This window comes from Dryobates pubescens, chromosome 20 (assembly GCF_014839835.1).
Source record: "Dryobates pubescens isolate bDryPub1 chromosome 20, bDryPub1.pri, whole genome shotgun sequence".
Lineage (NCBI taxonomy): Eukaryota > Metazoa > Chordata > Aves > Piciformes > Picidae > Dryobates > Dryobates pubescens.
The window spans coordinates 10,346,631-10,362,006 of NC_071631.1; the positions used below are offsets into that span (position 1 = coordinate 10,346,631).

Below are 15,376 nucleotides of genomic sequence, written 5' to 3' on the forward strand. Positions count from 1 at the left end.
ACCCTTACTGCTTCCGTAAGTGGTTTTCCCCTTGAAAGAGACCAAGGAAAGGGGAGAGGCTGCAAGTAAAGCAGAGCTAAGGGAGTGAAGTAAAGCTGCCCTGAGAAATTGAGGCCCCAGACTTTATCTGAAGGGGTTTAAATATCTCTGCTGCTTGCTCAGGAACAGTGGCCAGAAACTTTTGTGAGAGAGTTGCATCATTTAATATAATGGTAAGGGATGGGAACAGTAAAATGGAGACAAATGAACTGATGGAACAGAGGGGAGCGTACAGATGCTGTCACTAAGTGCTTACGGAAAATTATTTCTGCTGGAGAGGGCAGTGTCTAAACTTCAGTTGGAAATAAAGGTGAGTGTACAAGTGACAAATATGGAAAACAACATTTGGACTAATGGGGGACACAAGATGGAAAAAAACCCAAAGTAACAGCTTCTCCCTTTGTGTTTGTTGTTTTTTAAGATGTCTGCAGTGCTCAAGAGCAGCTTTTCTGGTTGGAAGGCAGTGATGCTCAGCTTGATGGCCCAGGAAAGAATTCACCAGACCATGTTCAGTTGAGGGATAAATTTTATTTTTAAAAAAAAATTTCAAATTTCACTTGACACAAGTATTAGCTGAGGTAAGTGACTGTGCTAGCTTAGGAAAACAACTTTCAGGACTGGATTTCAGAAGCAGTTACACTCTGCTGCTTGCAAAGCTCCAAGAGTAAAACACTCTGCAAGTGTCAAGATTCTTGTTAGCTGAACTCTGCTGTGGAAGAACAGAACTTCAACCTTTTTCATTCAAGTCTCTGCTAATTGGTTGCATATTTTGTTACTTTATTACTCAGGGGTCTTGCCCTGAGACTTCAGCCCTCCCAGGTTTAAAAGGTGCAGCTCCAAGAGGTGGCTGAACAGTACCTAATTTGCAGTTTGGACAGCAAGGCTTACATGAAGCTGCAACCCCCAATGCTGGCAGACTGCCCTCCAACGTGCAGCTGAAGACTGAAGTCAGAGAAATTATTTTTTTTTTCTCCCCTCAGCTCTCAAGGGGAGCAGCCAGGGCCTCCTGGCTCCTCAGTCATCTTCAGCTGCTCTGTATGAACAGCCTGAACAAAGGGACAGGCCACTGCCATCTCTGAAGTACCTGAATGCAAGGTTTCTCCCACCCAAGTCAATACCTTGCAGAACAAGCCTTGACCGGGCCCTCCAGAAGCAGGTGATAAGGTACCTAACTTGTTGGTACCTCAAGTGTAGATAGTCACAATTTTAGTTCCATGTGGTAAAAGTACTAAGTTTCAACTAGTACCTGACACCTGAAGTAAGTTAAAATAACCACCACTACTGAGTGGAGCACAATTGAAGTTGGCAGCCTGCCTCTCCAGCAGGACTGCTACTGCTGGATCATCTACTGAACCTTCTTTGCTACAGGAAAAGAACCCTAATGAAAGCACTGAAAATACCTCTGGCTAACTAAGGAACACTGAAGTACAGGGTAAGTATTCTCTTCCTCCTAGCAGTGAAACAGTTTAGCTTGAAGAACTGGGAATATGGCAGGCTTTTTGCTGCTACCCCTGGACAATCTCACCTGCAGGTGTCACTTCAAGCCCTACAGTAAATCCCAGCCTAACTTGGCCACGTGCAAGTTCTTTGCATCCATCTCAACCTACTCATGACTTTTTTCCTTGTAAACAGCATCAACACCAGCAGCTGTTCCCCTGTTCTGAAGTTGTGCCCCTGCTACAGATGCTGGGGCAAACATGCAGGACAGCTGAGCTCTCCCTGCTGACCATGTGAGTAGGGGAGACATCTGATGCCAACTAAGCTTTTCATGCTGGCAGAGAGGGCAAAGGTAGCATGCTGACACTGAAGGCAAAAGGACAGAATGATTGTCTAGGCTTTACAAAAATACTGTTACTCTAACATGCTAAAATATATTTAAGTTTAAGGCAGCTTGAGATAAGGCAGCTCTCTGCGTACTGCTTTAAACTGTTCTTTAAATCCAGTAGCACTGCAATCTTTTGACCAGGAACAAGCTCACTCTGATAAGCTCATTCTAACTCTTAGTTGCTCCTGAGAGGAGATCCTGGTAATACTATGTGACTTCTGAATTCAAAGTCAATTAATGTGTAACACTTCCTCATCCCAGCCTACTACATGGAGAGAGCAAAGTCACCACCATCTGCTCCACTTTGAGTGCCACAGGTTAAATCTGTGCCAGCAGGGCCTGCCTCACAGCCTTACCCAGAGCCCATCTCTAGCATCTCCCCAGGTGGATCTCCCACAGCAGTAACTTGGTCAGCTGGGTCTGTCCTCAGTGCTTGGTCTATATACATGCACCTGAATGGGGAGTGCTTCCAGGCAGCTTACTTGGGACTGCCAGGAATCCTGCAGGACAGAGCAGCACTTCCCTTGCCCCTGCGGCTGGGACAACAGAAAGGTTTGTCTCGGAGTCTTAGAAGGGCTCTGTGAGGAATCACAGCTGCAAATCTGTGTGCCATGCCTGAGTACTAATCACTAAGGCTTGCTCTGACACAGGCCCCAGAGTCAATGCTACCTGGGGGAGACATGCAGAGCAGGGGCAGGTACCCCCCCTGCTTAGGTCCTGGTCTAGTTTGAGGCAAGCATCTGCATGAAGCTGATGTAAGCGTCACCATGCAGCTGCTCTAGAAATTCCAAGTGACAAAGAGAACAGGTCAAGAAAGACCTGGAAATAAGGCACTTAAATGAGACATTGACAGCCTGGCTCCATATCTTGCAGACATTAATGGCTCAGAGGTCCTTGCTCTGGAGGAAGGAGCAGTACCGTGTGTGGAAGGAGCAGCTGCTCCATGCAGAGCTCCTTCACACAAGTAAGGCAGCATGGTGCACAAGGAAGCAGAGCAGGCCATTACTGCTCTTTTTGAGTAGCATAAATAAAACTTTGGTCCATTACCACCCCCCTAAAGGTTTGCAGGCTTGTTTCACACAACAGCAGCATTAAGCAAAGGTAACTCTACACAATGTGCGTACCCTGAGACTAGAGTACAATGGAATACTGACAAAAATCACATCTGGAGGAGAAAAGGGCAAGGTTTTAGGGACTGCCTGTTTCTAGCTTTTTCCAGAGTAACAAATCCAATGCTTCACAATTGTTTAAATGAATCCAGTAGGAAGGACAACACAGTGAAGTTCAAGTAGTTTAAAGACAGGGGGTTGTTAACAGATTGTTGGTGTCAAACAGCTGGAAGCCCAGGTTTGAACATTACACTTTAGAGCAAGCACAAAAATTCCTTCACTCTCTGCTAAAACACCAAAACCTTCCAGCCTGGGTATGAAAACGAACATCCAAAGTACAAAGAGACACAAAAATGATCAAGTACCCAGTCAAAGACCACTTCTCTGTTGTTGGAGCTAATGGTTACTCGAAGTTTGAAGTTTCCTCCCTCGTTGCTGGGAGGTCCAAGCGGCACAACTTCCATGTCAAATGTCACAGTCGAGCCAGATGTCACAGCAGGCAGCTGGTTTGTCATCTCTTTTCCATTCACAAACACTGCCCCTGAAACAGGCATGGTACCAAGGCCTTACTGCTCACTTTCTGTCCATACCAACATGCAATGCTCCATCTGCCTGCTGTTTTTGCAGGCAAACAGAAAAGGACAGCAGCTCTGCCACATCCCCTTTGGTCACAGCAGTAACTGCACGCAGGTAAAGGAGATCCATGATCTCGCTGAAGATTTTAACTATACCAGCAGTGAGGACACAAAAAGCAGCTGAAATTACTCACCCAGGGATACAAAGAAATAGGGGCTATGGGTTTGGGGAAAGAGAAAGGATCAGGTTGTTGAGTGCTGAGGCTCAGACTCACCGTTGGTGCTAATGCAAACAGCTTTATCCCGCTGCAAGGAGTCGAAGCCATTCTGCTGCTCCACACACACCCCCAGGCTGTCCCGCCGGTCCGGCTGCCCCACCGTCTCAATTCTACCAAGCAGAGAGTTCAGTCAAACCCTAAGGCTTGAAATCAAACCATACAGTGAAATCCAGACAGTAAGAGCCTCTGACACCAGACCTCTGTACTGTGCTCCAGGCCCCTTATCAACTTCCTACTAGGTATTTGGAAGATCCCTGTGGTATGACCAGCGGGCCTTCCATCTCTCCCAGCAACTCCTCTGAGCAAGGCTCCATTCATCTCCTGCTTTCTGCAAGCTTTCATTGCTATTGGAGAAAATTATCCACAGCTTAAGAGTCTCCTGAAATGGTTTCTAGTTGTCTGAAATGTCTAATGTGTGCAAGACTGCAAACCTCTCTAGCAGATTACTGGTCATCATCACCTGTGTGGCAAGACAGTGGCAGTTTCAGCAAGTATTTAATAAGCTTGTTAAAAAACATCCCAAACACAGACAAAACACAGACCAAGGGGTTGTTGAGCCTTGCTATCTTCTGCTGTGAAAGATTAGTGGTAGGTTGTTGGGGTTTTTTAATACATCAGCTCAGTGCAAAAGTGTACTAAAAACAATGCCTAGAAGAGCATTTACACGTCTGGCTGCTGCTCAGCTGCATTTACAATTTTGGTCCTGGGAAAAAAGCTCTGAGGAAAAAGCAAACAAGTTTTACAAATGGGCTGGGATACAGTTCCCTCTGGGCCCCAGCAGCTGAGCCAGGCTGCACAGCAGGCACACTGCAGTGGAGTCCTTTCTCTTGCACTGCCCTCTCAGAGGTGCTAAATCAAGCTCTGGAGAAAGCCCGAGTGACTCAGGAAACTCCCATGGGCTTTCCTAGAAAGTCAAGCGGTGGTTATTTTCTTTACAGCAGCATTGGTATGTGGCTATTGCCAAACACAAAAAGCTTCCAAGAACTGGAAACTGAGCCAAGCAAGAGGCTGGCACACAATGGGTTAACTCTTTCGAGACAAACAGGGAAGATAAAATTGGAATCATGTTTTACTTCTGCACTCCATTAGTGTTTTCAGGCCCCTGGGAACATCACTAAGATAGCAAAAGCCTTGTGCTGGAAAGCAAACCAACAATCAAGAAATATTTAAATATCCAAGAAGCTTCTCATCTGGTAGTGACCCAGGATGCTTTCCCAAAACAACTTGAAACTCCTTTTAGTACTCCAGACTTGAAACTCTGCCTGAGTTATTGGTGGAGCTTTACAAACAGCTTTTTATGTGTGAACAAGGTAGCATTAATTCAGTCCATCCCTAGCTAAAGGAGCCTTTCTTGAGTATTGGGTAGAGAAGTCACAAGAATGACCAAAAAAGCATCATTATAAAGCCATGAAAAAGCAGGAATTCTCTCATGTCAGTCTGGGGTAGGTCACCATTCCTTTCCTTATTTTTATTTTTTCAGCAGTGACTAACCAGCCCAAGCAGAGCATCACTGCATAATCTCCTCCGCTTCCCTTTACTGGGCTGATTTCTCCCATCCCATTTAGTCACCAGCTTCTGGGATCCCTCAGACTTCAAATGTTTAGAAGCCCACAGAACACATGGTAAAAAGGTAGCTTCAGTGGAACACTGCTCAAAGCCCTTCCCAGCCCTTCCAGTGCTGCAGAGCAGAACCTTGCCTCTGCCACTCCAGCACACTGAACCAGTTCAACTACACCAATTTGTCTCAGAACACAGAGAAGTAGATCTGGGGGTGATTGCATGTGCTTCCTTTGTATTTGCTTCAGTGGGGTTGTGGTGGGGTCCTGACAAAGTCAGCATGATCTTCACAGACCAAATCCCCAGCCTGGCCAAACTGCCTGTGGCTCCCTGCTGCTAGCTGAAGCCTCAGAGACAGCTGCAGAGCAGGTCACTGTGGTTCCTCTGCCCTTTCCTAAGGGCAGCTCCCTGAAGGCTGCAAAGGAACAGGATGAGTCTTGAGTTAGAGCAATGTTTTCCTACAAGTTGTCCAACTGCTTCACCTCAGAGGATAACTGCAGCAGCCTGGCTTCAAAGAGCAGATACAAAACCACTGCATTTATCACAGCTTTGCTTTACACCGTGAGGTTAGTGCCTGTGTCCTGAATGCATGAGAAGAACACAAAGCTGCTTCCCCAGCATACATGACCTAAACCCTGCAAGTTTGGGTTGCTCTGCAGGCTATTCACACCTTCTGAAAACACTTCTGTTTCACCAAATGGAGAAAGCCAAGCACCAAGTACTACAACTCCCTGCTCAGGGAAACCTCAACACACTTGCAGACACGAAGCTACTCTCAGACCTTGGAAGAGGAACACAACTGATGTTAGATGCTGTCTTCAACCTTAAGGTTCATGGCACCGTACTTCTGGACTTGGGCTTGTTAGTGCTCTGCCATTCTGAAACAATATGCTTCTGCAGAGGAGACCACATTACCAAAATGTAAAGCAAAAGATTTTCATGTGCAACCAATAAAAGGTTAAAAGGCATTGGTCTGACAGAGAACCAAGGGAAACCTTAAACTTCTGCCTTAAATTTCACAGGCATTTCTGAGCCAAGAGATGTTAAATCCAGCAACAGAGTCAATGAAAGCTTTAGATCTTTTTATCCAATCTCAGACAACCGAATGCATCCTCATACTACAGCTATCTAAAGCTAAGATAGTTTGAAATGAAACACCATGGCAAAAGTTAAATATCAGGAAGAGCCTCTTTGAGAGGGGGCTGCCTACTGTACAGCAAGTAGCTTTGTTTAACCAGGGAAAGACAGAATAAAGCTTCAGAGTCTCTGAAGTCTGTAATAACAACTGACACATCCACAAGGACATTCCTCATACCTTGTTAAACAGAGGACAAGACTACAGGCAGCAAAGCTGCCAAGGTTTTCAATGATGTTGTATCAAATGGAAAGCTGGAATTCCACAAGATCCCTGCTCCACTCCAGAGTTTCTAATACCGGTTTCCAGCAGCAGATCTGCACTAATATCTCAGATGTTAAAGACATCGGTGCCAGACTGCCATGCCTACCCATGCCAGCAGCACATGTATAGTTTCCTGTCCCAAGTCAAAGCATGTGGATAGTCTGAGCCTGCAAAGGAGGCAGTTCTGAGCCTCCACTGACATCTGTCCAGCTGTTACAGCTGCTACAAAACTCAAGGAAATTCAACATTCCACAGACTTGCTCAGTGTGGGCTGTGTTTTACCACTCCCAAGAGTTCTCTCAGGTCTCTGTTTTAGATGCAGGACCTACAGAAGCATCAGGCGAGAGCCAGGAAGCAGAAGTCAAGAGAAGGAAGTTCAGAGTTCACACAGATGTGCTTCCTTGCCTGTGGCTGAGCAGATGTAAAACTCCAACACAAATCAGGACAGACTTACACACAAATCACATGTAAGGGACTAGAGAAGGTAGCCTGGCTCCCAAGAGATGCAGCAGCTCCCAAGCTCCCCAGAAAGCACTTGCCTGAAGGTTAATGTTTGCCCACAGACATAAGTGGGAGCCTTGGAGTAGAGCACACCGCAGGACTGCGAATCGTTCCGAAGTGCAATGTTCCTTCGACTGCTCAGGCTGTAACCCTCGAGGCCAGTTGTCCATTCTTCAAAGAAAAAACAAAAACCACAACAAAACACAAAGCCAAAAAAAGCATGAACCTGAACTTGCCTATCTCCTGCCTCTGCAAAGCCAAGTCAGTTTCAGCATCCACCCAGTTTACCTCACATGAAGCTTAAGTTATGTTAAGAAGGGGATAGTTTTGCCACCTCCTGATAGAGTTACTTCTGTTTTGAGTACTTTGCAATTACAAAAGTTATCTCCCAGCTCACAGAGCTCACCAGAAGTGCACTCTCTGCTGTGATCCCTGTGAAGTCATATTGGAGGCAAAGGAAATCCTTCATTACCTGCTGCCCTTAAAAGTTTGCTGGTGAAGAGAAACTATTTTTTTCTCTCTCCAAGATAAGAGCTTCTTATGAGACTGTAAGTCATCAAAAATGTTTAAATATGGGTGAGGGACAAGGAAATAAATGCTTCACTTCTGGCTCATTGCTGCTTCACAAGGCTAAGGAGGGATCTACCTGCTGGAAAGGCTCAGTATCCATCACACTGGGAAGCAAAGAATAAATTGCAGGATGAAAGGACAGGTCATCAGCCATTCCACACACATCACAGCCAAGGACATCCCATCAGCACACAAAAGGCAGCCCCATAAGTCACCCAGGTCCTTCAGGAGTGCTGCACTGATGATAGGGACTCAAGATGAAAATGAACAGCAACAGGACAGTACCATGGGGAACCAGCGTGGTGTGGCCGGTCTGAGGAATGCTCCAGGGGCTCCATTCCTGCCGCCCATCCCCTCGGGCACAGACTCTGAACTGGTAATCCACATTGGGATCGATGTGCAGCACTATGAACTCTGTCTCTGAGCCCACATACACATCTTCAAAGTGACTGGCAGTGCCCTTGCGATACTGCAGCCTGTAATCCTGGGGGATGAAGTCATCATCCACCTAGAGAGATATTCAGGGCATCAGTGAAGGACCTCTCTCCACTTCCTTTTGCCTCCAAAGAGGCGAAGGCTGAGGGCTGTTACCAGCTGGTGTTAGAGAGCAGAAAGCACGTCTTAAAAGAAAATAAACTCAGTGTCTGCACCAACCAACACAAACACAAATATAGGAATGATTCCCTTACACTTTAAAAAGTACCTAGAGAAGGAACCTTGAACAGCAGGTTTTCCAGTCTAGCAGATATAATAAAATCCTTCAGCCAAAAACTGAAGATGAACTTGCAGAAGAAACTCAGCACCAATTTTCAACAGCAAGGGAAAAACCACTGTTACTTTTCAGAAACTACTTCAGGGAATGGTTTCCAATTCTTTGACATCTCTGAATCAATCAAAACATACTCCCCAAAAAAAAAGCTCCACTATCTCCCAAGCATGATGAAATTCAGAGGTCTCTTCTACACAGTGCTGAAAGTCAGACCCCATGTGACAACAGTGCCCATGAATTTCTAATCAGAGCCCACATCTTTCACAAGGTAAGGGTGGCTGAGCAGTGGCTTCCTGATGCTAGAACATCAGCAGATTGTTTCATGCTGTCAAGGAGCAGAGAGTTGTCCAACAACAACTAAACCACATCAGAGCACAGCAATGGTTTACTCAAAACTAGCGTTTGTGTACTAAAGAGAAAGGCTGCTTGACTATGTCAGTATCTTTCTATTCACTGCAGCTTCCCAAGAACACAAACGTGTTTAGGTGTAGAAGAACAGGTTCAGCCTCATCTTGGTCTGCTAAAGCATCTTCAAAGGGAACGAAAGTATCACCCCAGCACTGAAGTCCAGTCTCACTGGGAGTGCCTGGCCACACAAACCAACCACTTACTTCTGCAGCACCAATGTCTGCGTGCTTCTGCCAGAAACACACATCCAGTCTGCACAACAGCATCACAGATAGATTCCTCTCCCCTATTGATTTGTTTAGTGGGAAGTAAATGAAGGAGCCATTTCCTGCTTGTCCAGTACCTGGCACTTGCTGAGGCATGGGAAGCTGGGGCAGCAGGGTTTTCAGCTGCCCCTCCTGACTTTCCCACACAGAGGGAATAAGACTGTGAGGCAGAGCTGCATTAGTGTGTTGGCCCTTTCCACCTGCAGATGGGAGCAAGTAGAATCCAGCTGCAGGAGTCTGACACACAGGTGTCACTGCCAGGGGGACACAAACCCCTGTGCCATCCACAGCATCACCAGATTACCTTGTCTTTAAACAAGACCATTACATTAGTTCTGAAGTTTCTAACTACACACTGAGGTGAACTGGTCCTTTGAAGCAGAGAATCCAGGATGAAAGTGGCTTTTTCAGTTTCTTTAAGCCTGGATGATTTTCACCCAGGATGTTCCACCTACCTTACACCATCGGACTAAAATGCCTCCAGGCTTCTCAACAAACTCCTCTAGCTGTACAGGTGGGCGAGATGCCACAGTTCCATGTCTGAATATTTGATTTTTCAGTATAGTAAGAAGGCAGTCATCCAACTGGGCAGATAAACAAGGCACATCAACCAAGGAGGGCACTTCTGGCAAGCTGAGAAAGGAAAGTTTGCTGTAATGAAAGGGGCCAGCTTCTACAAACTCCTCTTTCGTCCATACATTTGAATCTGTGCAGATTTGCAAAGAGAGAACAGCTGCAGAAATTGGCATGTGCATTTCAAACTTACGAGAGTCAGAAAACGTTGTGTGTCAGCCCTAACCAGACTGTTTCTCAGTAAATACTCTGAAATACAGGCTGTGCCACAAGAAGTGGTTCCATCCCTCCCAAATAAACAGCTCATATTTCTGCAGAGCATATGGAGGTTGAAAACTTCTCCATTCTGTGCCTGCCAGCCCCAGGAAACAAACAAGACAGAAACACCTCCAATGAATATTTTAAAGCAGTGGAGCAGAAGGCTTTTGTTCCCAAGGAGAACAGATCCCCTGCACAAGAGCACAAGTGCTGCTGCCTCGGGTGGCCTCAGTGTGTCAGTGTCTTACCTATCTAGCTGAATATGTAAAGCTTTTTTTGTAAAGCTGCAAAGTTTCTCATTCTGTGATCCCACATCTCCGTGGACTGCACTCTCTCCTGGAATCAAATGGTAAAAATATTCCTATGAGAAAATGTCCAAGGAAGGCATTCTTTGCTTCAAAGAATAACCAGTTCTGACAGGAACAACCAATTAAACACCAAGCATTCTCAGCACCTTTGCTAGACTCTCAGCTAGAGAACACAATTACAGTTAACAATATATAAGCCTAGCTGGCAACTTCTTAAGCAACCAAAGCCACCTGTAGACACACCCATAACAGATGTAATAATTTGCCTCAGGGCTCAGACAGTAGCAGAACTGGGGGCAGATGCCAGAAACCAGGATTGTTAATCCGTTCCTCCACCTGCTTTAAAGAAGATAAAAGCAAAGCACCTTCACTGAGCAGAAGACAAAAGCAAAGCAGGAGCTTAAAGGCAAAAAAATCATTGCAATCATCATTCTGTTTGCCACAATCTGAATGGTAATGACTGTCATGATGAAGGAAACAATCCATGCATCAGAGCATGGAGATCAATGGAAATCTTTCCATAAGCTTTCCATATAAAGCAGCATCCCACACTTCAGCTAACAGAGACGTGTGCCCCATTCTCCAGGCTGATGCCTTGATGGTAATTTACCACACAAGCAAGGTCAGTCCTCTCCCAGCTGGAGGATTACAAACATTACAAATCTCTGAAGACAAGCAGACATCATAATTGGCAGCCAGAGATGCAAAAACCACAGGGGCTGAACTCCTTTCTGACTCAGAGGCAGTATCTGCTCACTCTGATGACATGGCTGAGTGATGCTGAGAGGCAATGGTGAAGCAATGATGAAGCAACGGTGACCCCTGGGGTGGGATGTGCACAGCCAGCCAGGTTCTCAGGAGAGCTGGCAGAAACTTGCACAAAACACAGGCAAATCTTTGCCACCAGCTGTGATTCAGTAAGTCAAAACATAAAACCAAACCAAAGTTGAGTGCCAGCTGTCCCAGAGCTTGTGAGGCTAGGGAAAAAACCCCACCCAACAAATTGATCTTACAATCCTGCCACTACTGTGAGCAGCAGGCACGGGGCTGCCAAGCCAGCACAGTGCTCACAGCCCATGGAACCTCGTGGACTTCCTACCCAGGGGAGCCTGCTCTGTGCACTCAGCTCCCAAAACTGAGATCATGCTGAAAGTTAAAGCTGAGACATGAGAACAATGCAAGGAAACTGCCAACATACTTATGGCTCAGACATGCTCCCAGTAGGTTCTGCAGTGGGGGAAAACAGTCAAGAGTGACATTCCTTTCTGGCTAGGTATTCAGCATCAACAGGGGGCAAACTGGCCCTTGCAGGAATATTCTGTGTGTCCATTTCTGTCTGCCTCATCCTGAGACTTTTGGAGCAACTCTTCCCACACAGTGGCTATTTTATTCCTCCTGCTCCCCATCAGCACTGAACATCATCACATTTAACAGAAGGATCATCTGTTTGCCTTAGATATTTTGTATTACTTTCTTCAACCATAGAGATTCTGTCATTGTGATACCCAAGCTCTGTTTTGTTACAGAGCAGCCAGACAGGATTCTCTTCCTAGCACAGAGTGGTGCAGGCCACCTCTGCAGTGAGACATTTCCAAACAAGGTGCTTCCTGTCAATACCCTGACAGATAAGCATCCTGCAACTGGAGTGAAATATAAAATTTTAGGAGACAGTACTGATCAGCTCTTCACTACATCTACCCCAATTTAACCTTTTTTAACACTTGGTTTGAAAGAAGCCCCAAACAAGCCACATACAGTGGTGGTAACAGTCTGAGAGAAAACACACTGGAAGATGAAGCCAAGCCTTAGTGTCAGGTCTTCCCTTACCTTCCCGGAGCAGCTCATTGGCTGTACTGACTCCGTGCTCTATCAACTTCTGGCATTCATCCAAGGGTTTGATGCTCTCTTGTTCTATAGCATCCACTTCCTGCAGCAGTGACATCAGTCGCTCATCCAACAGCTTCTTTAGAGTCCCTTTTAAATCATTAAAATGTTGCTCAAGTACATCTCTGGTCAATGTTGCACTTTCTCTGATCTAAATTCAGGCAACAGGAAAGAAGGATTCAGGACAAAGGCAAAGGCCATACACATTCGTTTCTGAACCACCTCACCTGCATCTGCTGCTGAAAAGCTTTTCAAAAAGGACCTCTGGCAGGTAACAAACTCCTGTAGTCACTTTCAAATCACTTACAGTAAAGAAAGAGGCAAAGAAACTTGGCTGGACAAGGGGAAAAACATATTAACCAGAGAAAACAAAGTAGGTGATGTGTAACTCAGTCAAGGGATTTTTCTTGTCAGAAAAGTCTGTCTGCTCTAGGTCTTTCCCCTACTGCCTCTCAGCACAGCTGTAACCCTGTTCAGAAACCACTCTGCCACCATATGCAGATAATTCTCATTGGAAAGAAATAGATGTCAGACTTTTAGAAGTCCAGGGGCACTTTTCCAGCACATTCCCACTTCACTGAATTTTTTTAAATCCTCATAAAGCTCCTCCTCATTTTTTTTCCAAACAGACACCACTGATTTATCTGTGCTTGGGGGCTACAGGAGAGGATGAACAGCAAGTCTGGTTTGATTCTGGAAGAACTAGACCACAGAACATTCTGCAAGTGCTTATTAAAATGCTTTCAAACTTGCTGAATCTGACTTTTAGGGAAGAAAACTCATTTGAACACCCTTGAGCTAAAGCTGCAAAAATCTGAAGTAGACATCTCCCTATGAACAACTTTTCTAAGGTCCAAAGAGAAGGAAACACAGTGACACACACACAGCCCTACACGTAATTTCTAGATCTTTAGCAGTATAGACAGCCAGCACAGGAAGCTCTATGGTTAGGTAAAACAAATTTCCTCTTCGAGTAGTATTTGTGAAGCTCTGCAGCTGCCACACAGCTTGGTTTCCCTTCTCTTGTTATTTCAGTGCTTAAGGAAAAAAAAGGAAGTACTGAGCTTCGTGAAGGGGTGGGGTGGAGGAAGGCTGAGCAGTGGCTTCTCCAAGCCCACTACCTCTACTAAGTGCAGATACAAATCCAGTGAGGCAGCCCTAGAATTACAGCTCCTGCCAGCTACACTGACGAGGAAACACAAGCCCCTGATCACACAAACCTGTATGAAATCTGCTGAAAATCACCTCCCATCGCTCCCAAACAAAAGGTTGCAAAAAAAGTGACCTAAAGTGCTTTTCCTATCACATCAGCCCACCATCAGCTTCTGCTACCTGAGCTCCCACCTAAGGCATTCAGCACTTCTGAACGAAAGGAATTCTTGGATGCACGTTGAATGGCTCACTCCCTGGGGACAGAATAGCGTGTAGGCCTGAAGATGGACAGGCAGAAACAAGCCACAGGCAAAGCCCTTCCCCCAGAGCAGGGAAGGAAAGCAAGGTAAGCTAAGGAAGCGCTGGCAGCCACCACAGCCAGGCAGACTGGCTCCCTCGCAGGGCGTTTTATCAGGCACCATTCTGAGGTGACGAGGTTTGGATTAAAGACTGTCACAAACAATTCTTGTTCTTAATTAGCTTGTGGTTCACGGTAACTAACCTAATGCATAGTGATTGCGCACATTCACTCAGTAGCACTGATCTAGCAGATCTCTATGCTAATGGAAGCTGCTTCAGAGAAGCTATCAGGTCACCACAGAAACACTTTCTGATTTTTTGGGGAGTTTTAATCTTTTTTAATTACCCCTTAGAGAGCTGAATCAAAGATGGGTTCTAGTCTACAAAAACTGACGTGCTTAGAGGACATCTCAGGAGAGAAGCCAGCCCTTTATCAGCTCTTCACCACCTCCCTGCCCACACTGCCTATCTTCCCACCCATCTTCAGCACGGTGGGTGAGTTACCAGTCCCAGTCAAAACTGCTCTGGCTCCAGCACACAGCTGCAGAAAAACCAGCTAACCTGGAATGTTGGCAACTTCAACGTGACCCACAGACTACGTGACCCATGGAGTTTGGTGCATGGGGACAGCACTTAGGACAGCAGCCAAACTGGAGCCTAACTCACCTAGGCAGGTGTCTTCTAGATGTGAGAGGAAGGTGACAGGTACCACACTGCCTATAAAGTAAGACTTAGCATCCCAACTGCTATAGAAAACGTAGTTCTTCCAGAAATCTTTATCCTTGCCTAGGACACCATCTCAGAAGATCAGACTCAGACGATCAACAGCCTTTAGCTCACACGCCTTCCTGCCTTTACTACATACCCCTATTCCCAAGTCCTCCTCCACCTCCAGCGCCCACAGATGCAATATGAGGGCTGAAGCTCGCAGCGAATCACCAGGCTCACCACAGCCATCACTCACTCCAGGGGGTCCTGCGGACCCCCCTCACCCTCCTCCTCCCCTACTCAGCGCACCCCGCGGAAGGGTGATGCAGGAGAACATAGTCCGGGCACTGCTCCGGGAAGGCCGCCAGCCCACCGGGGCTGGGCTGCCCCGCCATTCGCGGTGCCGGGGGAAAAAAGTAGGCTCCGTACGGATCCCGCCCCAGGCCACCGCAGAACTGGAGGTGCGGACAGATCTCCGGGCCGCTCGTCCCGCCCCGGGCTCCGCGACGAGAACCTCCGGAGAGCTCCACCGCCTCCACCCCTTAGCCTGGCAGCCTCGTCCCGCTTCCCACCTGCTCCCGTGCCTGGTGCAGCCCCCGCAGCCGCTGCTCTAGCTCCCGCCGGTAGCTTCGCGCTGCCTCGATGCTCTCCTGAGCTTCCTGCAAGAGGAGCCGCACCTCGGCCTCCGCCTCGGTCTCCATGGGCAGCCACGGCGGCGAGGCACCCGGCGGGGCGGGGCAGTGGGGACGGCAGGCGGGCTTCGCCCCCGGAAGGGCCGCACATCCGGGCGCCGTGCCCCGCGGGGCGGAGCGGGAAGCGCGGCGGGGAGTCGCCCCGCGGCGGCAGAATGGGGGGGAGGCGGGGGGGGGGGGTGCAGCGGAGCGAGGTGGGAGTAAT

The 15,376-nt window shown here is 47.1% G+C and overlaps 1 protein-coding gene across 1 annotated transcript; it reads right to left on the minus strand.

The window, feature by feature from the left end:
* Nucleotides 1-2,428: 2,428 nt before the first annotated feature.
* On the minus strand, nucleotides 2,429-15,241 carry CRLF3 (cytokine receptor like factor 3). Its single transcript, XM_054170658.1, has 8 exons — nucleotides 15,052-15,241; nucleotides 12,263-12,470; nucleotides 10,376-10,463; nucleotides 9,752-9,929; nucleotides 8,139-8,361; nucleotides 7,322-7,454; nucleotides 3,824-3,936; nucleotides 2,429-3,514 (listed from the first exon to the last, which is right to left on the minus strand). The coding sequence occupies exons 1-8, from the start codon at nucleotides 15,178-15,180 to the stop codon at nucleotides 3,261-3,263; spliced, it is 1,326 nt and encodes a 441-aa protein (XP_054026633.1). The 5' UTR covers nucleotides 15,181-15,241; the 3' UTR covers nucleotides 2,429-3,260.
* Between the last annotated feature and the right edge of the window lie 135 nt (nucleotides 15,242-15,376).